This window comes from Herpailurus yagouaroundi, unplaced genomic scaffold (genome assembly GCF_014898765.1).
Source record: "Herpailurus yagouaroundi ecotype Mexico unplaced genomic scaffold, PumYag 192, whole genome shotgun sequence".
Lineage (NCBI taxonomy): Eukaryota > Metazoa > Chordata > Mammalia > Carnivora > Felidae > Herpailurus > Herpailurus yagouaroundi.
Genome location: NW_024412423.1, coordinates 26,503,729 through 26,530,473, shown reverse-complemented (window position 1 = coordinate 26,530,473; position 26,745 = coordinate 26,503,729). Strand labels below are relative to the sequence as shown.

At 40.4% G+C, this 26,745-nt stretch overlaps 2 protein-coding genes and 1 long non-coding RNA gene across 6 annotated transcripts in view; 1 reads left to right on the top strand and 2 right to left on the bottom strand.

Annotated features, from left to right (window-relative positions):
* PURA (purine rich element binding protein A) overlaps window positions 1-21,971 on the bottom strand; it is a 46,353-nt gene extending 24,382 nt beyond the window's left edge. The window contains exons 1-2 of one of the 4 annotated variants that reach the window (XM_040444662.1): window positions 21,259-21,713; window positions 10,125-15,547 (exon numbers count right to left, since the gene is read on the bottom strand). In XM_040444662.1, the coding sequence (XP_040300596.1) occupies window positions 14,435-15,403 (969 nt within the window). In that variant the 5' untranslated portion in view covers window positions 15,404-15,547; window positions 21,259-21,713 and the 3' untranslated portion in view covers window positions 10,125-14,434. Of the gene's footprint in view, window positions 1-10,124; window positions 15,548-16,078; window positions 16,233-21,258 lie in introns of those variants that run through there. The other 3 variants (XM_040444663.1, XM_040444661.1, XR_005781370.1) reach the window with 3 other exon arrangements.
* On the bottom strand, window positions 709-3,591 carry IGIP (IgA inducing protein). The gene has a single exon (XM_040444672.1). The coding sequence runs from the start codon at window positions 1,044-1,046 to the stop codon at window positions 885-887; it is 162 nt and encodes a 53-aa protein (XP_040300606.1). The 5' UTR covers window positions 1,047-3,591; the 3' UTR covers window positions 709-884.
* LOC121010803 (uncharacterized) overlaps window positions 20,883-26,745 on the top strand; it is a 41,808-nt gene continuing 35,945 nt past the window's right edge. Inside the window, exon 1 of the long non-coding RNA XR_005781374.1 lies at window positions 20,883-20,993. This is a non-coding gene — a long non-coding RNA (uncharacterized LOC121010803). The remainder of the gene's footprint in view (window positions 20,994-26,745) is intronic.

Below are 26,745 nucleotides of genomic sequence, written 5' to 3'. Positions count from 1 at the left end.
GCAAAGATAAAACGGGGAGAAAGCCAGAAATAAAACTTCCAACTCTACTTCCCAAAGGTTGGGTGAAATGTCATATACCTAAGGCTGCTACTCCATTTTTTTGGTCCAATAAGCTAATTTCCTATAAGAAGACCCCATTAAAACTATTCTGAAGGATCACTCCTGCACATTTTCATTGGTAACTTCATTCTCTGCCTACCACTCCACTCACCAGAAAAGCAGTTTTGAAAGGATCTTATTTTAAAGCACAAACCTCTATTTTCTGCAGAGGATTCTCTTCATGTTTTGTTATGTACTCTTTTGTAGCTCTTCTACTAGCCTGAACCAATTTCAAATTTAAAACGACAGAAAACAAACAAAAAAAACTTCCGTGGGAAAGGGGCATGATTTATGGGACAAGTTTTTCTTTCTCCTTAGTTGTGATGGCTGGGTTAACCATCATGCTGTCAGAGAATTTTAAAAACTGACTCAAGAAAACAGGCAAGTCATTCAAATAAAATCTTTAGAAATAAATAAATTTGTTTTAAAATAAAATAGAAAATAGAGTTTTCCAGGGTGAGAGAGAGCACACTTAATGCTTGAAGCCAATTAACCATCAGGCAAGTATACCTGTTACTAAGTACGAAAAACACTTTCCATCTATCAAAGAAAAAAAAAAATGCAAGAGCAACCAGGTCCCCCCAAAGACACTGAAACAAAAGACTGATCTGTTTATATAGTCACATGAAAAATAAACATCTTTATTTTTTTGCCTACTTTATTTCATTTTTTCAAATAAAATTTAAATCTGTACAAAGTATACTGTTACAGTATATATTTTGTAAGAATCAATGCCTAAAAGAATCACAATACTTCAATAAGCAGTACAGCAGACCTCGCTAGTTTCAGCTTTGATATTGAACAAACTCAAGCCGGCTGATGCACAACACATTTGCTTGGTTTCCACATGGTGAGTTCCCAGCACTGAGATGGGAGAACATGACAGCAAGTATGGTTATATTACAGCCCGACACACTGCGCTTCTTCATGTGATAATAACTGCACATATTTAATACAGAATGCTCAAATTTACTTTTTAAATTGCATTTGCTTACTTCTTAGTTGGCAAAATTCAGCATTCTTAATGGGGTCCCCAAACAGTGCAAATTAATGATATTCTACTGTATAATTGGCACATCTCCAATACGGATTAACTTGTAAACTCAAAGAATATCACAACTTTGTCCTAAATTTTAACTAATATACATCTGGTCCATTTAACCAAAGTCATTTTGGAAAGATATTAAAGAACAATTCTATTTTTGAAAGGATACTCTTTTGACCATTCTTTAGAGAAGTAAATTTTTAAATTGTCATTAAAATGTTTTACTATAAAAGTTTTACAAACTTGATTAGAAATTTCAAGATTATGATTCACAGCAGACAAATACAAACTTTATATTCCAACAATACCTCCTTTTAGACTTTCAAAACAGAGCACAACCATGTCAGCTGTGTTAACTAAAATTCTGAACAGTGTACTAAATTGATAAGTGGTGCTGGGTCTAGCAAGTGTAAATACACAGTATATTTAATGAAAAGAATTGTCTTCTTTATACTTTATTTGTTTTCCCATAAGGAAACATTAATGTTTACATTCTTTAATAAAGTTAATCTTACATCAGAATATAACTTAATACTGTCAGCAACAGGGACCACACACAGTAAATAAGAAGCACATTTAAAATAAGTCTGAATTCACATAGATTAACATTTGTTGGTTAATAAAATATCGACAGTATTACAATCTTACAATATTTACAGTAAGAAAAATCTAGAGTAATATATACCTTTCACAGCAGGATTCCTTTTTTATTTTTTAAAATTATTTCTTCCAGTTTGGGATTGTGTATACATGAAAAGCTCAAATAAAGCAACTCTGCAATATAATCTTAAAATAATGGCTACTGGGGGGAAATTCTATCACAACCATTGAAAATAATGGTGACTTTTCACGGAGTCTGTGGCATCTGAGAACCCAGTTAATTAACCAAAGTCTTGCCCCAACCAGCCTCAGTTACCCAGATTAAAGCTGCAGAACTCCGGCCTTCCCTGACTGCTGAAAACCCAACAGATTTTCTCAACATGCTATAAGAAAAGAGGGAAATAGGTTTCAATTCACACCTCATGGCTGGAAGCCTCCGGCTAGTGCATATTCCCCAATTTATGCTAAAAGGGCCCATTTCATCTCCAAAGCCTCACAAGAGTTTGCGCTTCAACTACAGGGCACTTTGACATGGAGCTCACTCCTTCCTCAACTCTTGTGCATTAAGATAAGGCATGAACTTGGCCCATATAATACACACCAGCATCTTACTTGGGACCAGGGCAAAGAAACAGGCTAATGCAGTTTGCACTGAGGTCAACAGGGAAAATGGGAAGCGATGCACATTTCCAATTAGAATGGCAAGAAGAAGACCCACATCCCTAAACTGGAATTTGGCCAGGGCCTCAGAGTTAGCACCCCCTCTCTGAGTACCACAAGCAATTAGGATGTGTGCTCTAGGCCTCCTCCAAGAGAGAGCATCTACAGTAAGTAACACCATGTGGGACATTAGTTCAGTGATGACTCCCAAGAAAACAGATACAATTCTTGAATCTGGGGCTGTCCACAGCACCTGAGGTCACTCATCTGAGCTGTGACCTGTCCCAACCCTGCTTGCTTTAAGAGATCTGATGGGCACAGAGCACTCAGGGATATGGCTGCTGGCTACTTTGGACTCTAGATCTCACAGGTAATCAACAGGTATCTGGGATTGAATTAGCAAACTGTACCATAGCTCCTTAAACAGACACTGTCAGGTTTGAAATCATGTCAAGCATGAATCTTCACTGTCAGGTCAGAAATCAAAGTGGGAATCTTCCCACATCAGCCAAGGTTATTTTGTCAAAACCTTAGAGGAGTTGGACAGTTTTTCATGTTCCAAGTGATTAGTTTACTTATTTCAGTTAAGCTGGATTGGCAAACCAGACTGATCTATTTAGTTAGCTTTGTTTTGTTTTGTTTTGTTTTTCTTTTTGATTCTTATGTATGTGTTAACCCAAAGCTGTTGTATTTGGGCTAAATACACTGACAGAGAAAATTCACACAACAAAAGTTTTCAGCAAACTTCTGTGGTATTTTCTTTTTGGAAGTCAATGCAAGATCTAAAGGTATTTCTACCCAACAAAGTCTGTTTAAGTGTTTAATGTTATTTCCTTTTTGGTCCTATACAGAATGCTATGGTTTCTATATAGGTCTGAATGCTGCTCCATGTAGATTCCTTCTGTATATCTAAAAATATATACTTTTCAGTAGTTCAATACATGGTTAATCTTCCCACAGAGGAAGATTTTTGTAATCACAAGTTGCAAAGTAGAAAAAAATCTCCTTTCTAAGAAAGGAAATATACTTTCCTATTGTACACTTTTGAAGAAGCCCAAAGGCATGCACCAAAAATCATTATGAAAACTAATACATGCATTAAAATGGTGTAGAGTTAAAGTGCTGTTTCTCAATTTTTTAATTTGGAGAAGACATTTTGTCAGTTGTTGACTCAAAGATCTCCCCCCCACCCCGCCCACCCCATTCCATGGCATCAAGAGAGAAAAGTGAAAAGTATGCATAAATCTTTAAACTGTTCTTTACATAGGGGAAAGGACAGATACAACAACTATCCTATTTATAAACTGGATTCCCAGTTTTAAATAAAATCAATATTTACTGGTAAAAATTGTCCAAGCTAACACATCCAAACAGTAAATAATGTGCTACTAGTAAATAATGTTCTACATAGAGAATAATTTACTTTGGTTTTATGTACCTTCTCAAAAATAATACTGGTGTCCCATACATCACCAAACTGATGTGTTCCAGCAAAGTTGTAAGGCAAATCTTTTTTTCCTAGTGACATCTTTTTTCCCAACAGACAAAACTAAAATCTTTTGGTGAGGAAGAGGTTAAGATAATAGCTAACCCCTTGGCATCCTGAGCATTGTGGTTTATCAAACTCTACCCTGCGAGAAGCTGTTAGGCACCCTGACCCCTGCCTTGAACCAGGAATGGCTCCCACGTCTAGAGATGCCCTAACTCCTTATAAATAGCTCTCAGAACATTGCTTTTTCCTTCTGTCTGGATGTTATAGTGTCTAGCAAAGCTGGTTGCAATGTCACATTTTGCTAGTAGGGGCCACCATCTAACAATAATTCCAATCTGAAATGTTTTAAGCTAATAGTTCTTTATTTTATCAATTAATTGCATTACAATTTTCTCTATAGAGTTTTCTTAGAGCAGAGATCCTTAACTTGGGTTTCAGAAGATGTGTGATGCCCCTGAGGTTGTATGTAAAATTATCTACGTATGTGCATTTTTTTAAATCTGGGGAGAGGGCCCATCACTTTCATCAGATTATCAAAGGTATCTGTGATCTCAAAAAGGGGTTACAGGGACTTAGAGGGATACCCGTAATTCATTTTATACTAGGACTGGGAAATGGGAGCAGAAAACTAAAAATGGCCTCAAAAAAAAGGGGCCAAATTGCTGATCTTTTCCCTTTATTCACATTTGGGAAATAAGTGCTTCAACCTAGGAAAAATAATTAATTAAGCTGATTAAACTCCATTAAAAATAATCAAAGCCATTTTCTAAAATATTTTCATTTTCCATATATGGTAAGTTTAGTCTCCAAGAAAAGGTTTGGAGATTGAATTTTTCTCTTTTCCCTAAGGAAATTCATAAACATAATGCTGATAATCTACATTTAAAGATCTGACAACCTAAAACTTAAGACAACTCTAATACTACAAACCCTTAATTTACAATTTTGAGTAAAGGATTATCTAGAGTCAAATACACATTTGTCAACTTTCATCCCCCAAAATTGGTCCACAGTTAGACAACTACCGGGCACAATTCCACTAGATAAACCTAAAATCTAAACAAAATGGAAGTTTAATTTCTATCCCAGTTGAAAACAAAAGCACAAGGTTCTACAGTAAAGTCCAGCCACAAACATTCACACTATGTCATAGAGGACTTTCTCATTTCAATACATCACTGAATTACCAGCAGAATTTGCAAACATGAGATCCAGAAAGACTACCAAAACATGCTGAGAAGAGCATGTCAAGAATTAAACCACCACCCTCTGCCCCCACTACCCCCATCCAGAAACACACTCAGGCATTCCAAAAATAAACCAGATCTAAAGAGAGGCCTCTTGCTTGTTAGTTTTAAGTATGAAATGCCTAAAAGGCTACGGGAAAGGGAATATAAAATGAAAAAAATTAAATAACTTACAAAAATTAATTTTAGCCAAAACACATTTCTGTTCTATTGACAAAACTATCAACTTTTTTTTTTTTCAATTTTAAACACTGTGTTTCACAACCTCACTAAGACAAAAAATAAGTTCACAGGTACACATCTTGTTCTCCTATTCTTTCTAGAGCACATCTTGAGGTTATAAGAATGCTTCTAGTTAAAATAAAGACTCTTATCCCTTGCTACCCTCCCCCCCTCAAAAAGTGAGTGAACCTTGAATTCCAAAAAGGAATACTCATTTAATGTAATTATTTCAATACCAGTTATATCACATAGACCATGATGAAACTCTATGAGCATTATGGAAAACTACATGAAAGAGGGAGCTGCCACTTGCCACCCACTTCACTTCCAGCTTTTTAAGCCAATACCCAGCTAGACTCAGATCCCATTGACTTCAGTAAAAACAATCAACACTCCAAAACCAGGCCATCTCAGGCTAGAAGCTGGATCTCAAAGACATCGTTTCATATATATATATATATATTTTTTTTTCTATCCTAAGCTTTCATTTTGTCTATTCAAATAGTTTAATAAAGCTCACATTTACAAAGGATTACATTGGCAAATAAAGGCCCATATTAAAAATTTTATCAAAACAAATTTTTGTTCTACATAGCTAACACTAAGAAATATTTTCTTGGACTTATAAAGCATATTTAATTGCATATAAGTTTTGCTTTGGGTGGGATATTGAAAACAATTCTGTAAGAAATTAGAAAAGACTAGAAACAAAAGTGAAAGTGACTAGTCTTAACTTTCAAAAAATCAAGTGCAAAGATAAATAGTGCAAATAATGAAAACTAGAAATTTTATAGGCAACTTTACATCTTTCCTGCTTTTGCACTTTTATATATTGACAACTTTATAAACCCTAACAACTGTATGCAGCATGGAAATGGGCTATCATTTATCTCTATTGACTAGACTCAAGGAATCCTTTCAAAGGCAGTCATTTAAATCACTGGTTCTTCACTAGGTTTGGGAATTCACTTTTTAAAAAACAATTCCTAAGGGAGGGGCTATTTAACAAGGCTCTGCATGGACTTGAACAAGTTATAGAATGTATGTGTATTATAATTTAAAATCTGTATGATGCGAAAAGCATACTAAGTGCTAACTCTGAAAAATAAATTACAGTAAAAAGAATTCTGCTATTATTAGTGAACTTGATATTTGGGGAAAAAAAGTTACTTTTCCAGATACAAAATCAGAACCTCTTTTTTCAGCTATCTTTAAAGAAATTTTACCACTAATGCATACAGATTTGGGTAAAATGAAATAAATAATCTGTCAGAATCACTGAGAATAAGTCCATATGAAACTAAAAAAGATTCAAAATATACTTGAATTATGCAATTTAAAAACAAAATACTATAACAATTCTTTATCTTAAATAATTAAAAATGTTCCTAGGATACTGGGAAGAGAAATCTAAACACTATCAATTCACCCTACAAAGAACATAAGAACTTCCAAGATACACTAAATTATATTATTAACATCTGCCACCACTGAACACTTGGGAATTCTACGATTTTAAAGTAACAGGAAAAGTGGGAAAACAAACAGAAATTAGAGTTTGGGAGGGTATGTCACCTAATTTCAGCAATATAATATTACTGAGGGTCTCATAGGCCCACAGTGTTAAATGGTGGGACTGCAAGTGTAAAAAAATTTGAAAAATACCCAAAATTATAGTTTAGTGTTTTTACCTGGCTTATTCTCTTCTTGTAAGAAATTAATGTGGACCAAAGGCTCAAGGTTATCTAAAAACAAACACAATATGGATCCTTGTGAACTGGAAAATCTAATGCTTTGATCTAAGGACATTTTGAGAAGTAAAGCTAAACTACACTGTAACATGAGCCCAGGAAAATAGTCTGTATAATAAACTTTCTGATAGTTTAAAATGATAACTGAAACAGTTTAAAATTTTCTTAATCTTCTTTCCCTCAAAATAGTAAGTCCCTAGTACCAACATGCTTTGACCACAAAAGCTGTCATTCCACAATTGTGCTACTTAATTTGTCCAGAAAAGCAAACATCTTACACCTGAAAATAGATTTGTATAATGCATCATCATCCTAACAACTAGCTACAGACCAATAGCTTTCTCATAACCAACAAGGGACCCATTTTCTCTGGCTTTACTGAAACTTCATTAGTGAATATCAACTTCATTGTCCTTAGCAAACAACTCTCATTTAAGACTCCATCTTAGAAACTTTACCTACCTCTAATAACAATTTCTCCCACTTTACCTCCAAACCATTCGCTTATATAACTCACACTCCCATTCATGAACACATTAAACAGTTCTTCCCTTTCTGCTCTCAAATTTCCAAACCAGTAAATCTCAGCCTCCAGTAACTTACCTAAAATACACATACTTCTTACTCTCTTCAATTCACAAATTTCTTAACAATTTCGATGCCCTTCAAACTGCCAACTTAAGACTATAGGGAAAATAGCACTCAGAAAAACTGTGCAATTATCTTATCATACAGAAATCTTTCTGGGATCAGTTAGCTATGTTCTAAGGCAGGAGCCAGCAATTTCTTTACTTCCCTCTTAAAAGGGTAAGCGTGAGCGTCACTGGCAGGACTATGGCAAGGAGAAGAATAAAGGAGAGAGAAACAAGGAAAAAGGAGGATGGGAGGGAAAAAAAAGCAAAATGTACATGGTAGGGAGGTAGGTCAAATGCCACCAACAACGACCTACACTGGAAACTGCCAATCCACTCCAGCTTAATGGGAGTCTGACCTAATCCCACCATGTATCTAATAATTCATTAGCTGATGCCCATCACTAGTTAAGCTAGTCCAGGTGAATACATAAGTCACCTGTCCTGTAAGTTTGCTACTTCACAATAAGGACAGCTTAAGTCCTCCAAGGATCCTTCTGTTTTAATCTAGTTTAGACTAAAACACATGTTAAGAAGAGTATTTCCATGATTCTCAAAATTCCAGAATATAAAGGTTTGGTCCTTGAACTTGGAGGCTCTTGAATTATTAAAGTATTCCCTAAATAAAGAAAATTAAACTCTTAGCTTAAATTTTTCCATGGAATGCTACAAAATTTTAATTAATAAGCAGATTCCTAATCATCACCAAAACAAAGTATGCTTTCATGAAAATTCAAAACTCTTCCAATTCCAAAATGAATGAAATATTTTGGGTCTGTAATTAACTTTATTTTACATAGAGGATCACCACCATGTTTCTATCTATCGAACAAGACAATTTTCCACAAAAGCAAAGCACATCAGGGGAAAAGAAAGAAAACAAATACCAAACATAATATGGGGACAAAATAAAAATACATGAGTAACTATGAAATTGTTATAAGAAAAAATGTTTCTAACAAATGACCTCTGCCATACTCAGTTTTCCTAATGACATGAATTGCCTAGACCATTCAACATCAAAATTTGGTAGTCAGTTTAGCAGCTGGAAGATGACAAATTGTTGGCTTGAAACCAATCATATCTTTTACTTTTCACTTGGTTGTTTTTGCATTATGAAATTCTACCTGACATGCTAATGCTAGTTTAGATTATCTTCACTTAGCCCATAATAATGAAAATTGTTTGAAAAGAGCCTGTCAAACGGCCTAGGCCTTAAATCTAGGTTTTTAGGATCAAATAACTCCCCAAATATTAAAATCAGCTTTTCTTAAAAATATATTGCGAATTCTCTATAGTAATTAATGTTGCTGAGTGAAAACAGTAGTTTCAATAACAATGATCATTTTAGTTTTATAATATACTTCATTACAAATGGTCTAAATTCAGTTAACTCGCAATTTAAAAACCCAGACGTATTATAATGTATGATTTAAAAATAGATAAACTTTAACAATTTTGCACAAATAACTTTAGTGAATTTATTCACTTAAGCAATTCTGATAAATCTCTTTCCTATTCATTCTACTCTCGATGAGGAAGTATATATTGCTCCAAATTATTAAGACATTCAAATTTAAGGATAATCAACTATAAATGTTATACTCAGAGTTATCACCAATTGTTCCAAACCTAACCTGCTGAAGATTCGCTTCTTTTAGCATTCTTTTACATAGAAAGCAGGATCTCATTCTGATATTGAAATAACTTGCAAAAAAGTCATTAGATTTGGTATCTGATTTTTTTAATGGGGAAAATATTAAAAGTATATTCACATGTAAAGTAAAATGAATTGTGGAGCTATGAAAACAACTAGAGCAACAATTTCAGAACTCTCCATTTAAAAATAATCTGGAAGTGTGTGTGTGTGTGTCTGTGTGTGTGTCTGTGTGTGTGTCTGTGTGTGTGTGTGTCTGTGTGTGTGAGATATGGGAAAATGAGTGAGAATACTGAAGAAGAGAGGGCGAACCACATGTGGGAGATATAAGTAATCATACCCATGGTGGGTTCTCCATGGCTGGCATATAACCCAACATGTCATTAAAAAAAAAAAAATGTTTAGAAAGTTTCAACAGTGCCAAATGCAAAATGTTAAAGCAAAGAAACAATGAATGAGATAACCCCCACAAACATCGTTCCATATGAAAACAGGAAGAAAAAAATTGATATGTGCATCTTTTTTAATATACCAAATCTTAATTGACTTAAAGATTATATATAAAGTGCTTGGGCCATGGTACCCACCCAGATTCTCATTATCAATGGACTGATCTTTTCCCCTCCCTTCCACCCAAATTTAGTTCAGTGTTCCTGCAGAAAAAGTACAGCATTCCTATATTGGTAAGAATAAGAAATGAAAACAGTGAGTACAACTGATATATATCCATTGACTTTTATTACAAATGTACTTGATCACTTGGCTTCAAAAAGTTTAAAATCAATACCCTATTTTCTGTATGCCAGTACAAAGCAAACTGTTTTACAAATTAAATACCTAAAAATTTGACAAAAATATTAAAATTTGATGAAAAACAATTATAAAAATCCTTAATCTCTCTCTCTTCAAAAAAGGAGGCAGTCTTCCCAGTCCTATTATACAATATTAATAATATTCACCATTTTTAGAATAGGTAGCTAAATTATATTTTTCTGTTAGCATACAAAACTCTTAGACTAATAGATTTCATTTGTATATGCTCCAGTTAAGTTTGTGAATGCCATCTGATTGCAATATAATCAACTATCTTTAATTGAGTCCTAATTTACACTTATTTAATAATTTGCATAGTTTAAAAGGGATAAAGGTTATTCTACAACTAATTATCATAGGCTATTACAGTGCTATTTTTCAAGGCAATAAGTATTTGCTCCCAAATGAAATTATGTCTTCTTTAGGCAGGGGTTAAAATTACTAGCAGCTTTCTCCATTACCTGAACAATCAAATTGGAATAGTTATCCATCTCTAGATGTGAAGACCTAAAAAACACATCGATATATTTTCCACTTTGAGTCAAATTTCAACCCCTGCATGGGACTAGAAAGTGAGACTTTCAAGGTTTTTATTTCACTGTTGGGTTTTGGTTTCTACTCTCCATGGCTTTTAGGAAGCTGGGAAAGTTTGTCTTTCCTGACTCACATTGTCTCTCTTTTCCATTTGGCAAATATTCATCTACCTTCAATCTGTATCTAGTAGAGGAAAAGCCGACATGGCTTTTCTTATGAACTTCCTTTGTTGTCAAAGGCATGTATAATGATTTCTACAGTTCTGGTTAGTTAACTTTAGCTCCCTCTGTGGCTGGATGACTGCTGCTTCTAACATCAGCATGATAAATAGGAGGCACAAATAAAAAGTAGCTTAAAAAAAGATTTGGTGATTTAAAAGAAAAAAAAAACGAACAACACCAAACACACACACATATATGGGCATTTCAAATCTGGTGGCTGATCTCTGGATTAAATTACTTGACAGTGTCTCTCATTTTAAAGAACGTCAATATTGCAATGCATTTCAAGTTTTCTTTTATACTTAGGCAAATAATATAGTTTAACCAAGCTCTTGGACCTTAATTGCAAGACAAAGCAGATCATTAAAAATAAGGCATACTTGTCAGGAATTAAGTTTTGTTTGCTTGTTTTTGGCACATTTGATCATACTGTCTTCTATGAATAACACATATGGTCAAATATACCATTTCCTTTTTCATTTCAGCACAAACAGGGTTTACCAACTAGTAAAATAAAAAACAAGGAAAAACTCCAACATAAAACACTGAGATATAGAACCTTGGTAAAGTACCGAGCACCTGGGGGGAGGGGTGGGGAAAGGATGAAACAGTAGAGGGAGGAAAGGTTGGGAGGGTGCTTGGGGAGGTAAAGTGAGATGCAAAAAAGAGCATCTTTACAGTCACTTAGTCTTTTCTAAGATCACCTCTTAAGTCTTAAAATATTTGCATGTGGATTTCTTTTTAAACCCAATGACCATAAATCAGACACTGGTTTCAAAATCTTAGTAAGATTGTGTTTAACTGTTATAGTGTAAAGACAATTGCACAATACATGTGCTTATTGATCCGGTAGGATTCCAAGCAGAATCTGAAGTCTGTAGGTAAGAAAGGTTTCACTTTAGGTAACAGTGACCCTAAAGAAAACCTCATGAAAGAACTCACATCTCAAATAAAGGACACTTTGCCTAAGTTTGCTGTGTTTTTGTTGACTTGCACTACTTATTGCTGGCTACTATGAAACACTGATCTAGGAGTACTCCAACAACCTGTAGTACAAGGCTTAACTTTAAGAAGCTATAGTAAACAAGAGACAAAATCAAAGCAATTCTCTTTCCTAACTAGTAACAGCACAGAGAATGCAGTCTTTTCCATATCACAGTAAAAGTACAGTGAACAAAACAGCTCAACAAACCTTAAGACAAAAAAGTGCAGGTTATTAATGTTTACATGCAGTTGATAAGCATTCCAAATGTCACATTATGCACTGTAAAAGCTCAACTTTACTATATGGAAATAAGAAAAATGCACCTTGGGGGAAAGGGAAAAGCAATTTAATCATTTCCAGTGATTTTGTAAGTAAAGAAATTCCTAACTATTGTACGGTCACCTCATATTTAACATTGTATGAATATTAAAAGCAAACAATTTAATGGGAAAATGCACAGTACAATGGAAATAGCTTGTTATTCAACACATACAGTAGATCTCAAAAACAAAGACAACACACTCAACCAGGGAGCTTAAAAATATCAAATCAAAACCCAAAGAACCAGCAGAAAAAAAAAAAATCCTTCAAAAAGACAACTGTTTCACCTTCCTAGGCCAATGCTTTACAATGTGAGAAGCACTGATACCTTCCAGCTCCTACAGGTGGTGTCTTCTACATACAGCAGTAAGATCTATATGGCTGGATTTGCCAAGAAACAATTCCATCCCCAGAACTCTCTATAGCAGACAAAATCCTTTTTTTTTTTAAACCAAAATACTTTCTACAGAATTCCAAACCAAAATGTACTGTTTAAGGCATCTTTTTTATAACATTTTCTCTTCACTCAAAGATGATAGTCATGCAGCAGTTTAATGATAAAAATATATTAATATTTTACTATACAGCAGCAAGAAGTTAGTTGTCAATTAAAAGCACACGAACATCTTTAAATGAAAACCTGTAAAAGACTATCGATACAAACAATTTCAGTTTGGAGGACACCAGCCTGGTAAAGTGCTCTCCTAAGCTTTGCATTTTCATACCCTACACCTTGAATATATGAGTTATAGAACATACTTTTGATAGAAGGCTTGTACACTTGGGGAACACAAATACACTTAGCATATAATGTAGCCAGTAATAACTAGCACCACAGCTACATGGAAATCCTTTACACATACCAACTTGGCTTTCACTTTTAAAATGAAACTCAGAATCCATGGCTCAGTAGGATAACTATAATTGTGTTGCTCTGCTTTTTAACAGGTCTACATAAGTTAATAGCACTGGCAAAAATCAAAGAATAGCTTCAGACCTCTTACTAGTTTAGGAGACAGTGCTAGTGACCACAAATAGACTTGCTACCTGATGTCCAAGTACAGGTTCACTGGAAATTGCTGCACGTTAGTTTAAGTTTTTAAAATCTTTCTACACATAATAAAAAAAATATATTATGAACGATACATCTCATATACACAATAATGACAAAACACCTACTCAATCAAAGCAAACAGATGCAGAAAAATATTATGGGAGATTTCCTTTTTCTTTCTTTCCTCTTTTTCCTTTGACTATTGAATAACTTTGGTTCCAACCGTAAAAATCACAACTTAGCAAATTTCATTTAAATGCCTTTTTTAATAATTTCTTCATGTTCACAGAAGTTTCACTGACCATTTTTATATGTTTAAGGTCCAGATGCAATGCATATTGTATAAAAGAGAGCACTTATTGTTTACCTTGCATGAATTAAACCTACGTACCTTTAACTCTACAAACTTCTGCATAACATTTAGACAAAGCTCAGACACACAGCATGCCTAGCCCTCATATATATACACATCTCTAATCACAGGTATATAGGGTGTCAAATATACTATAATAACCTCCATGTAAGGTTTGAAATTTGGTAACAAAATGAGAAAAACTAAAAATATTATTTTACGTGTTCTAAAATATCTCTTTTTTGTGCTAAAGTCAAATGTTAGCTCAACATGAAAAGGACTTTTATATAATTCAGCAATATTATAATCTTGACCATTTTGCAAACACTTTTAATAATAATAGCTTAAACGTGTACAAAAGTTCTTGGTTAATTAGGGAAATAAACACTCAGTTCTTTATATTTTTTAATCAAGTAGGAAACACAGTTCATATAATGTTATTACTTTTTGTATTTTTTTTGTTTTTTGTTTTTAGCAGCTGCTTACTGTTTTATATGGTGGATAAAGTGGACAACATCCAGCGATGGGTGGCAAGTCAAGAAGAGAAACTGTCAGTTGGTGGAGGTTCTGTGGGTGGTGCTCCCTTGGAGTTAACAGTTATTTTTTTTTTTTATTTTTTATTTTTTTACTTTTTAACTTTTTATTTTCTCTCTTTCTTTACAGTATATTTTCTGTGTGTGGTTGTGTGTGTGTGTGTGTGTGTGTGTGTGTGTATGCATGTGTGTGTGGGTTTTTTCCATTCAGTTTGATCAATCTTCTTCCCCTTCTTCTTCACCCTGCAGCAACAGGGTGGCAGCGGCGGTCTCCTCCTGCTGTTGCTGCTGCTGCTGGTGGAGCTGCTCACAGGCAGCTCGCTTCTCCCTCTGTTTCTCTTGAATCTTCTTCATCTCCTCCGAGTACTTGCAGAAGGTGTGTCCGAACTTGGCCCACACCTTGTAGGGCACGGTGATGGAGTTGCGGTAAGTGGGCTTCACCTCGCTCACTCGCATAAACACGCCGTACTTGTTGGAGCCCACATCGAAGAAGAAGCGCTTGTTGTCCACAGTCAAGGAGGTGCCCTCGGGCAGCTCGGCCGGCTCCTCCTCCACTCCGTAGTCATCGATGAGCTTGGCCAGAGCGTCGCGGAACTCGATGAGCCCCTGTGCGGGCAGCGCAATGGTCTGGCCCTGCGTGGAGCCCAGGCCGGGCCCCCGGTTGACCGTCTGGCGGATGCGCAGGAAGCGGCCGCGCTGGTTCTCCTTGAGATCCATGTAGTACTTGCGGTTCTCGCGCACCAGGAACTCGCTCTTGAGCGCCCGGCGCGGCTCGTCCTGCGCCTGGGCCAGGTCCGGCGGCTGGCTGGGGCCCAGCTGCGCGTAGTGCTCGATGAAGTCGCCCAGGTAGTCGCGGAACTCCACGGCCACTGACATGGAGAGAGTGAGGCGGCTCTTGTTGCCGCCCGCGCCCACCTCAGCGATCTTCAGGAAGCGGCCCTTGGCGTTCTGCTTCACGTCCAGGTAGAAGCGCTTGTTCTGGATGTCCACCCGCTTGGAGGCCAGCTCCTGCGTCTCGTGCTGCAGCCCCCCCGGGGCCCCTCCGCCGCCGCCGCCACTGCCGCCGCCGCCCCCGCCGCCACCACCGCCCCCGCCGGAGCCCGAGCCCGAGCCTGGGTGCCCCAGGGAGCCGCCCGAGCCCAGCGCCGCACCACCCTGCTCGCTGCCGCTGTCTCGGTCCGCCATGATGCTGCGCTCCGCCGCCGCGCCGCCGCCGCCGCCTGCCGCTCCGCCCGCCGCCTCAGTCGCCTCAGCCGCCGCTGCTTTCCCTCCCCGGCTCCGCCTGCTGCCGCCGCAACCCCCACAGCCAGTCAGCCACTCTCGCGAGATCTGCGGGAGAGACGAGACCCGGTAACAGGGCACTGACTCCCCAGTACAGTAGCAGGGCGCCCTACTGTACGCGCCCACCCGCCCGCCGGCACGTGACATTCGCCCCCTCCCTGATGCCAGCCCCCCGCCCGCCCGCCCGCCAGGCGGCGCCCACCCGCCGGCCCTCACCCCACACCCCTGGCGTGTGTGTGGGGGGGGGGGGAGGTTGTGGGACGCGCCGCGTCGCAGCTGCTGCCGCCACCACCACTGTGGCTGTCGCTGTTGGCCAGACCCTGGGCGGCCTCGGCCCAGGGAGTTGGGGGACCAGGGGTGAGAAGGGGACTGCCATACTAAGCACAGGGAGAGGGCCTGAGTTCTGCATTCCAGTGACCCCGAAGAGAGGATGTGGAGGGAAGGGCCTGTGAAGCGCTACTGAGCCCGCTGCAGACAGGGGACACCAAGTCACGGCCACCCCCTTACATGTGGGCCTCAGTCAGACCCAAACCCAAACCCAGACAGGCCCACCCACTGCCCGCCTGGGCTATCTCCTACCGCAGAGCCCTGGCCGCAGAGGCGGGCAAGGAACAGGAGAGGTGGTGCGGCGGTAACCCTTAGCTGCAGAAGGGGCTGCCTAGGATGAGGACGGGGCGCCGGCAGCAGTGGCGCGGAGCAGCAGACACCTAGCCCGTCCCTCCCCTCGCTCCCGCCGCTTCCCCCTCCCAGCGCACGGCAGCGGCTCTGGCCTCAGATGATCCCGCTCCCCCCTCCCCCCAACCGCAGCCCCGCACAGTCGGGCAGGCGGGCAGGCGGGCGGGCGCACTCACCGGCGGGGGGGAGCCAAGCAGAGGACGGCAGCCGCACCAGGGCCGGGGTGCCCGCAGTGCCTGTTCTCGTTGGCTTTGCCCTTCCCCCCAAGCAACAATCAAAAAGAAACCCCACGTTCACCCAAAAACCTTCAACCAGCCCCCAGTGGGACCACAACTGCCCGCCTGCCTCCCCCTCCTCCTTCCGAGATTTGGGGAAGGGGGGCACCCTGCTCAAGGCTGAGCCCAGCCTGGGTTGCCGGCCAGCTCTGCGGATGAACCAGGCCCTGCCAAGCCTTCAGCCCCTAACCCACTCTTCTTCCCCTCTGGAAGGACCCAGAATGGAGGAGAAAACCAAGCAAGATTTAGTAAATTCACGAGCTAAAAATGTCAGGAATTTCCTGGGAAACGCACTTCCTTACGGGTTTCATTAACGCAGGTTCGCTCGCCCCTTTTACCCCTCCTCCCAGAAACTCCTTAGTGTCCAGGAGAGCCCCTACCTCTCAAAAAAGTAAAGCATTACATGATTAGTGGTTTTTAGGTAGACAGCTAGGTTACCAACCATTAATTAACCAATGAATCTTTGGACAGTGACAGCTAAAGGGGGTCTCTGGTCTCAGAAAGAAACTCGAAAAGAAGGGATTTCTTTCTTCCTAGATCTAAGGCATAATCTAGGGCCTGTTTTCCTTCTCCTACATATATAGCAAATGCTCATACTCCCTCCCTGCAGTCTGCAGTTCTAAGTTGTGGGGAAGCTCAGGCCTATCTCCAGGAGAACCCCTGCCATTACCCCTACATTCTCCTTATCACCTTCTGCAGGGGGCTCAGGGGATAGACATCACAGCCTTATTCCTGGCTTTCTCAAACATGGATTGTTGCCTCCATCCTTAGAAGAGTGTTTCTGTCCCATCTGTGGGTGCCATTCCCACCCAACATCCCTCAACCCCCAAAGTAAGGAGTCTTCCCTCCCTCATTCAGCTTCACAGACAGCTGAGTACCACAGTTGTGCAAGCTTCCTGGAAAAGAAAGGGCTGGAGAGGACTAAGGATCACGAAACCCAGGTAAGTCTAGGACCTAAACCTTGTCAATACCTGAGCCCTCAAAGCTCCCTAATATATCCCTTCACCTCCTGAGCAAACCTGCCTCCGAAGTATTCACAGCTTGCTTTTTCTTTTAGCAAGGGCTCCGTTCTACCCAGCACTAGCTACTCTGGCTCTGGGCTGATGTTTGCTACTTCCCGCTAAAGAGCAAGAAACAGGGAAAAGCACTATAGCTACCAAAGAGCAAACTGGAGTAGTGCTGTGGGAACCAGCCCCAGAACCACCTACTAGTCCCTGAAATGGTCCCTGAAATGGTTCCCTGAAGGGGAGGCCCATTCTGACAGACAGAAATCCAGGCTTTGGGCTCCATAAAGAACTTTTCCTTAGTTGGGGGCATCCTCCAGTACCGAGTAGTGCCATTTTATTGCTGATTTTTCTAAACTCCCTCCCTTGTCCCCAAGTCTGCAAGGAAGGGGAGAGAAGAACTGTTGGCGCACTTCCCACCGCGAAAGAATTAAAACGAGAAAAAGCAGTGGCTCCTTCAAGCTCACATAGTAGCGATCAGGACCCTGGATAGACCCTGGCCCCAAACTGGGACGCAAAGGCTGAGTGGCAGGGTCTCCGCACAGAGTAGGGCGGGGCATTACGCTTCCAGCTGTAAACTGAGGCTAAGATCTGTTTCGATCCGTCTGATCTAGAAGAGCCGCTGCTCTTCTTCTGGGGTTTACCCTGCGCAGAACCAAGCGCTTGCCCCCTCAAGAAAGCTCTTAGCAGCAAGAAGCCCAATGGGATTGTGATGAGGAGACACGCGCCTGCCGGTCCCATTCTTCTACGCTAATGACTGCTTCCCCCAGGACAGAAAACAAGGGCTTTAAAAATGCCCACCTTCCGTGACCAACTTTAGAGTTTAAATTTCTCGTTTCTCTGTCCCAAACATTTATATCCAGGGGTTCTGAAGGAGTTTGACTTTGGGAACACCCTGATTTTCTGAAAAAGTGTCACCAGCAACTGAGTTCTTAGTTCCCCAGCGCACAGGCAACTGATGAAGCTTCTAGACAAAACACAAGTTAAATATCATTTGCATGTTCACAGTGGGAATTTTAAACTCAAATCAGCAAACCACTGAGACCTGGATCTCTTCACATAAATATGCATTTACTTATTTTACGTTATTTATTATATATGTATAAAATTTCTACCATTATATACCAGCTTGTCCCCTATTTTACAAATGTATCTAAAAGGTAAGCAAGGTTAATAATGGCTTTTCCAAAACAATTCAATGATAAATTGGATATTCAGCACATTTTCACTTCTCAAAAAGTTAATTTCAGGATAAGCCTGTAAATGTGGGGCTTTGGTCAGACTAGGAAGGAGATGGTGAAAGGCGGCTTTCCTTAGGCTACAGAATACGGTAGCCTTAAAAGGCAGTCTGGGAAGAATGAATATTGTCTCAGAGGAAGGTCTTAAAAAGTTTAGAAGCTTAAAAAGAATTTCAGAGTTAGATCTGCATCCTAACATTGAAAATCCATTAGAAAATTTGTAGATTTAAAATGACTTCTAGCCATTTGTTAATTACCTAAATAATATAGTTAGTAAATGAAAAGTGTTCTAGTATTTAGCCTCTTGAATTTGTTATTCTGAAACAAACAGTTGTAAAATTAAATTGAAAATTTCAATACAATGCAGGAAAGGCAAAGAGGAAACGAAATAAATTAACATGCAGCAAAATATCAGTGTTAATTAAAAATCATCAAAAAATATTCCCTTTCTACTCAAAGTTTGCTTACTTTAAAAAATCTGATAAACGTCTAGATTTCTTGAGCTCTTTTATTAATACTACACACATTTTGAAGAGAACAGAGATTGCTTTATTTTTAATCCCACTATCTCTATGCCGTTAACAAACTCTTACCAACAAATATTGTTCACAAGTGAAACAAACATTAGGCAGAACAAAAAGGAAAAAAGCTTCAATTTTCCTCAGCCTGAACTACGGGTGATTCTAATAAGCTTTAGTCTTTAAAAGCAAAAATTAACACGCACACACACATTTATAAAATAAACTTGGAGGGAGAGAATCTACCTCTGGGTAATAAACCCTTTTAGTTATGGAGTTCCCAACAGAAACAATATGCTGATTAGTATCACAGATTTCCAAAACAAAAGAGAAGCAAGAACATTAGAAATTGTTTTCAAGTGCTGCTTAGGTTAAATGCCTGTCTTAAACTACACAATTATCTTCAATACCCAAATTATTAAAAGTAACTGGAATGTTGTACTGCAAGTGTTCAAAGTGGAGGAATTACCCATTTCTTCTCATGGCCATCTACCAGGAAAATGAAAGGAAACTCTTAAGTAAATGTTAACGTTTAACAACAACAAGGACTAATAGTAGTAGTATTTCATCAATCATTTTTTAAAAGCACATTGTCCTTCTATAGCTCACCTAATCTTCAAAATTATGCCTCTCCAATGCTATTTTAATGTTTAAAGATATGAATTAAACATTTAAAACCTGAAGAGAACAATCCATGTGATAGAACCCTCGCATTTCACAAAACGTTTTCACTGTAAGCATTTGCAAAAGAGTTAAATAAACGTAGCACACATTCTAAATTCGATAAAAGATTCCGAGAACCCGACATTTTATGTACCCAAAAGGCCCAAACAGAACCGATGCAAATGTCAATAGCTCACTCTCTTCCGGCTGATACTTAAAAGGTTTTACTAGTACCCAAAGGAATGAAATCAGCAACTCTCTCCACACTCTACTCAACACTCCAATTTTCAAAGCCGCAATTCGCAAACGTCAGTTTGGGTAGGGAGCAGTGGGGGTCTTGAAGCAATAATAATACAAAAAAATCCTTTTCTCCTCTCACAGTCTACCAAAAGATGTCAAACCAAATTCCGTCTATTACAAAGCACTGGGACCTCCCTTCCAAGGACACGGGACACAATCACAGACACCGCTGCAAAAAGCTCTCCAAGAGCCCCTGGCCCGACAGAACGAATTAGAACCCTCAAAAGGGTCCCTCACACACAGCGGAAATGAAGGTGGCATTTATTTGGGGATAGACAGCAACGAGCCAAAGAAAGTTGCCCTAGCCGGACTGGGGCCTTTCTCTCTCCAAGTTCAGAATCAAGGCAGATATATTTGTGGGGGTCCCTTCTAAAGACACCTCAGCCGCCTCCGGAGCCCACTGTCACTCAAAGGGAAGACCCTCCAGCTTCGCATCCGTTCCTTTTGCCCCCGAACAAAGACAGAGGAGGCTGTTGAGCTGACCTAGCTCCGTGGGGCAGCAAAAACGCCTTGTTCGAGCCACCCATCCTTGGGCCTGCCTTCATCTGCGATGTCAGCACCAATGTATTATTTTTTATTTTTACAACGCATCCTGGGCGGGTGTATGCATTGCGGGGGTGGGGGTTGAACAGAGGAGAGGAGGGGTTGGTAGTGAAGCCTTGAACCCTCCTTCCTCTCCCTTCCTGCCAGGGTTGCTGTGCAGGGAGTGTCGGCCACATTTGGCGCACTGTCCCAGGCCCGGGCGAAGATGGCCAGGGGAAATGGGGCTTAGGGATTGCTAAGCAAACGGCACCACTGGTGGTCTACTACCGTCAGCAGAGGTAGGAATGTCTTTTTTTTTTTTCTTTTTTTTTTTAAGGGGCGTGTGATTTTGTTCTTTTTTGGAGGTGGGAGTCCGTTCGTTCGTTCGTGCGCTACGGGAGGGGGGGGCGTTGCTGCACTGCCTGAGTCCCCGGAGGGAGGGTGCGAAGATGTCTACAATGGTACAGTAATTATTCCTGGGGCAAAGAGGGCAATTAGAGGGGATAGGGTGGGCGGCACCTCGAGTTGTGGCAGTGGCAGCAGGGAAGGTCGCGAGGGGCTTACCCTGGCGGGCGGGCGCTGTCCTGCCGCAGGTGAGGGAGGGCGCGGGCTGGAGGGAGGGAGGGCGCGCGCGAGGCAGGCGCTAGGCTGGCGCGAGGAAAGGGGGAGGGGAGGAGGGGGAGGAGGGCGCGCGCGCGCACACCTGTCCTGGACAGCAGCGCGAGCTGAGCGGCGCCTCACTCGGGCTCAGCCGGCTGAAGAGGAAGGAGGGCGGGCTGGCAGGCGGGGGCGGGACGCCGAGGGGAGGAGGAGGAGGCGGCTCGGATGGCTGGCCCGGCTCTCGCTCGTTCTCCCTCCCGCGGGCAAGTCCGGCTCACACCCTGCTTCTCCCGCTCACTCACAGCCCCCTTGGCTCTCCCTCCTCCTCCTCCTTCCCCTGCGGGATCCGCTCGCCGCCGCCGCAGACGGCAAGTCGTGGCAGCCAGACGTCGGCGCGTAACCCGGCGCTCCGTGCGTGACTCCGAGCGACGTCAGCGCGCGCTCCGCGCTACCCACCATCTCTCCCCCACCCTCCCCCCGTGGCTCGCGCCCTCCGCCCTCGCGTCCCTCCGTTTCAGTCGCCGCGGCGGCGGGCGCCGAGCGCGCTCCCTCCGCCCTCCTCTTGCGCGTGCGCGCGCCTTCTGCGCCGTTGGCGCGTCAACAGCCCGCGGGCCCAGGCCTTGAGGCGCGTCTGAGGAAGGGGCTGCCTGTGGCCTCTTTGCGCGCACTTCCTCCACTCGCCGCCCGTGGCGCCCCTAGGAGGACTTAACCCGCGTTGGGCTTTGAAGGCTGGAGCTAGGCTCTGGCGGGTCTAGAGCCCTGTAGGGCCTGCACCAGCTCCAACCTAGGGCCCTAAGCGTCGTTATCCGTGCAGCTCCCACCCTGTCACCCTCTCCCTATGCCCTTGTTCCGCCCGCATCTCTCAGGAGGCAATAGACCTTTTATCTCCCGGGAGGGTCTCACCTTGGTCTTCAGACGCCTGCCGAGAGGGCTAGAAGGGCAGAATTAGCATAAAGAAGAAAGAGGCGAGGCCACGTTCAGGCTTAAGCCCCAGGAATCCTTGACAGGAAGCGTGGGGTTGCTGCCCAGCCTCCCACGCAGTGTAGGTGAAACTGGGCCCCTTTGAGGGACTGTGACTAAGGACAAAACCCTGATAAATATTATTTATGCGTCCTTGGGCTGAGAGGGAGAAAATGTAAGAGACGAGTTAATTTTCATAAATTACTACGCAGGGGCGAAATGCAGAATTATAAAGTGTCCTTTAAGAGTTTTCTTGAAATCTTACCAAGTTTGACAAGATGTTTGGTGCACGGTAACTTTCTTCCATACTTTGTATGCTGTCACATCTCTGTCCTGCAACACTGCGTCATGGAAGATGGGTCAATTAAAAGTTATCAGCTGCAAAATAGAAAGCTACCTTAACCATCTTTATCCTGATTTAAATAGATGTCAGAGAAGTCATTCTGTAGTTTAAAATTTAGCCACTGTCCTAACTTATTTAGCTGAGCATATTTTATTTTGAAGTTACCTTGCAATACACGGTAAAATACCCTTTTATTAGGCAATATTAAACTTTTAAACTCACTTATAGGACTGGACTTTTTTTTAGGAAGCTTATCGAGTTAAACCTTTGAGGCAAGTAGGAGTGAGATGAAATTAACCCCATTTTATAGATGAGAAAATTGAGTTAGAAAAACGTCAGTTCAGAGTTGCAGGGAGTCTGTGACCCATAAAGGGATCTAGTATCACCTACTTTATCCACTAAACCAGAAATCCCTCAATTGTTTACTTGTGGGTATCTTTGGATGCCCCTGTCCCCCGTCCCCATGTATTGTAGTCAGTGCTAATATCTGAGAGAAATTTTCGAGGTATTCCTGGAGACGCCAAATCACAGAGGACTCTAAAAGGTTTGAGGTTGGAATTCCCTGCCACAGAAAATCACAGCTGTGCAATAAGTTATTGTGAAACAATTCAGATTGTATACTAACAACGAAGTGTTTATTAATCCCTAGTTAGAGGTGAAAAAACTTTTGAGACAGGTTTAAGAATGATGGGTCATTTCTTTTGAATTGCTTCTTTATTCACCTCATCTTTAGGTGGCAGCACTACTATATAAATATCTTTAAAACTACGGTCTTCTGCAACTGGATATCCTAAAGAGTGTTTTGTCCTAAATACATCCAACTCTATTGTGGAGATTAGAAATATGAAATCATATCTGAGAATTAGAATATTTAGGAGGTTCCAGAGGACAAAAAAACAGAAAGGCTTTCAGAGAAATTAATACATGGAGTTACTGAAGGAAAAGATTTGAAAGTTTTTAAAGAGCTTTTTCTTTTCTTCTTCTTTTTTTTTTTTTTTTTTTTTAGGTATATGAGGCGCAAGTAGCATCTTTATTCTAAACCTGATCTCCTATTGAACCAGCACAAAATAACCTTCCAAAACAAACCATAGTTTCTCAATACTGCATATTAAAAATTTACAAGTTTAAAGTTACTGTTTGTATAGTTGCCAGTATTCTAACTATAATTTTATTTATTTTTTATGTAAGCTCTCCTGCCAAGGTAGGGCTTGAACTCATGACCCCAAAATCTAGAGTTGCATGATCTACCAACCAAGCCAGCCAGGCACCCCTAACTACAATTTTATAATTGTAATAATTTTATAATTCTTCATTAAACTGCATCAAGCTTAAGAGGATCCCAAATAGCACCTTACTGTTGACCCTTGTGAAAGAGAAGAATTCTTCCTGGCTCCTTTCCTCGCTTCCTAAATTGTTCATATACAAACTAAACCACCATTACTCAAACTCAGAGAAGTGATAGTACAAACTGAACTATATATAAATTGATAGCAACTTATATTCTACATCTGAATTTCTGCCACAGTGTTTGAGGGTAATCAGTTGTGATTGAATCATGTATGGGAGCTATTTAGATCAGTATTTTCTAAGTAGAACGTCATCATAATCAATCTTTTTGCAGTAGGTTTCCCTGTACGCCTTTATCCAAGCCACCAAACAAAATTGAATTTACATGTATTTCAGAATAGACTATGTTAGATTTACAATATAAGTTGTAAATTTGTAAGTAAACAAAACAACCCAAGAATATATCTGTATGTTCATTAGGAGTGGGAAATCAAGTTATTTCTGGGTAGAGGATGAAGTGTTAATAAAGTCTTTCTTGATGGCAGCTTCCATCTTTCTCAGATCAAACTTAGAGAAGGAGTCTCAAGCAAGTTGGTAGGGCTCAAACTCAGCAGTATTATGTTAAGATTTTTAAGCTCTCTGGTGCCAGCAAATCATGCAGCCTGGGGGCCTTTGCTCCAAACTTCTGCCAACTCCATTTTGGCAGTAAAGTGTTCTGTTGAACAAAGTTTGCACGTGTTTGGGGTGCGAAGTGGTTCCTCAGGCATTTATCTGGTTTTATTCCAGTTTAGGGACTTGAAGACAAGAGTCAGAAGCATGAGACTTGTATAGTTCATATATGCCCTGAAACAGATTATGTTGATGATCTGGAATTTTCACTTAAACAAGGACAGCTTTTTCTTTGTTGATGTAAGATTTATTGAAGTGGACCGTTTAGTTTACTCCTTTAATGCTAACATGGTATTGAACCATTCTCAAAAGCAGGTAAGCAGAATCCTCTCTGTTGAGGGTCTAGAGCTGTGGCAAATCACTCCTCATCCTCCTGCCCATGATACCATCAAATACCACTTGAGAGCAAAGAGGCCAGTAATTATTTAAACTTGATCTCACTGTCGATGAGCCTCTGATCTTTTTTGGTACTGGTTGTCTGGTTTCATCTTTTTTACCTCCTTCTTCCTATCCTGGAGTCATTGATTCACAACACTTGGCCAAGATATGTGTGCTAATTTGTCTTATTTCAGGGAGCCCCTCTTCCTGTGGGAAACATATACATTCTCAATTTCCATTATTTTTTCAAGTAATCCTAATGGAAAATCCTTGCATAATCTGAGGTAACAGAGTTTGAAAGCCATTAAACTGCTGTTGGAATATTCTTTTGTTTTTGTTTCTTTCTTCTCAGTTTAAGAGTAATGGAAAGAATGAGGCACCTGGGTGGCTCAGTCTGTAAGGCATACGACTTGGTCCAACTTTGGCTCTGGACGTGGGTTCAAGTTGTGCTGACAGCTCAGAGCCTGGAGCCTGCTTCAGACAGATTCTGTGTCTCCCTCTCCCTCTGCCCCTCCCCCACTCGTGCTCTGTCTCTGTCTCTTAAAAATAAAATAAAAACATTAAAAAAAAATTTTTTTAAAGAATAATGGAAAGAAAAAAGTGCAAAAGGCACACATGTTGAAATGATGGTATTTTAACCACGATCAATGGAATGTCAATTTGTAATATACAGTATGGTAACTTGAAAATGGTAGTTAGTTTTGATACTTTTGCCACTGTTTGGCCTAAATTCCAATCTGTACTTTTCCCTTTCCTTTCCTTCTTTTAAAAAGTAATTCCCAAGTCACAGCTGACATATGGATGAGATGAAGAGACAATGAAGAGCAAAGCTGGGCCTTTCCAAACAGTGGATCTATCTGCACTGAAAGTACTATTGAACTTTGTTTCACGTTTTATGGTGACCCCAAAATTCCCTTGTTGGCTTACTTTAAAATATAAATGTATTGCAGTTTTACTACCTGGAGCAAGATTAAATACATGCATACATAAGTGGGTGTGTACATACAACCAGATTCCACTGCCCTCTGAAGCTAATTTAGACCATTTTTATAACCGAATGTAGTAGAACTTTCCAATTAGATGAAAATCAGTTGGTTTCCCTCAGTGGTGAGTCAAATATGTCAGGGGAAAAATCAAGAGAATCTTCCATGGGAAAAACCCTAAGTAAGTTCTTTCTTTAATATTTTGTATCTTTATTTTGTAATTCTTTAATATTTAGTCTTTTTTAACTTTAAGTATACCTTTTCTTCTTGTCTACCTACTCAAAATTAATTATGAAATGTAAATGTAAGTGTAATAGTTTTTACCTCTTAGATACCACATAAATATTTGCTTGATAAGTATGTGTATAGGGAAGAAATGTTTTTAAATTACCATTCTGGAATTCCATTAATATATATATTACATAAACATATTACAGCTGATGTTTAGGTGGCATTTAATTTTTTTTTTTTTTTTTTGCTTTGAATTTCCTTTTGGAAAGTATTACCTGCTATATCAGGACTAGTTCTTGGAACCTATCACTGTTTATCAGCCTCGTTTTCTTAAATCATTTATTGAACAGTATCCATCAATTGCCTATTCACCAGACATTGTTCCAGGTGCTGAACAGACCAAGTTTCTGTTTCCATAGAGTTTCCAGTCTAGTAAGACAGATAATAAACAAATATATAAGATAATGTTGGGGGCACTTGGGTGGCTCAGTCGGTTGAGGGGCCGACTTCGGGTCAGGTCATGATCTCACGGTTTGCAGGTTCAAGCCCCGCGTCGGGCTCTGTGCCAACAGCTCAGAGCCTGGAGTCGGCTTCAGATTC

What these genes read in the sequence shown, in the direction of transcription:
- IGIP (XM_040444672.1), bottom strand. Translation starts at nt 1,046, where the DNA reads ATGTGCAGTTATTATCACATGAAGAAGCGCAGTGTGTCGGGCTGTAAT.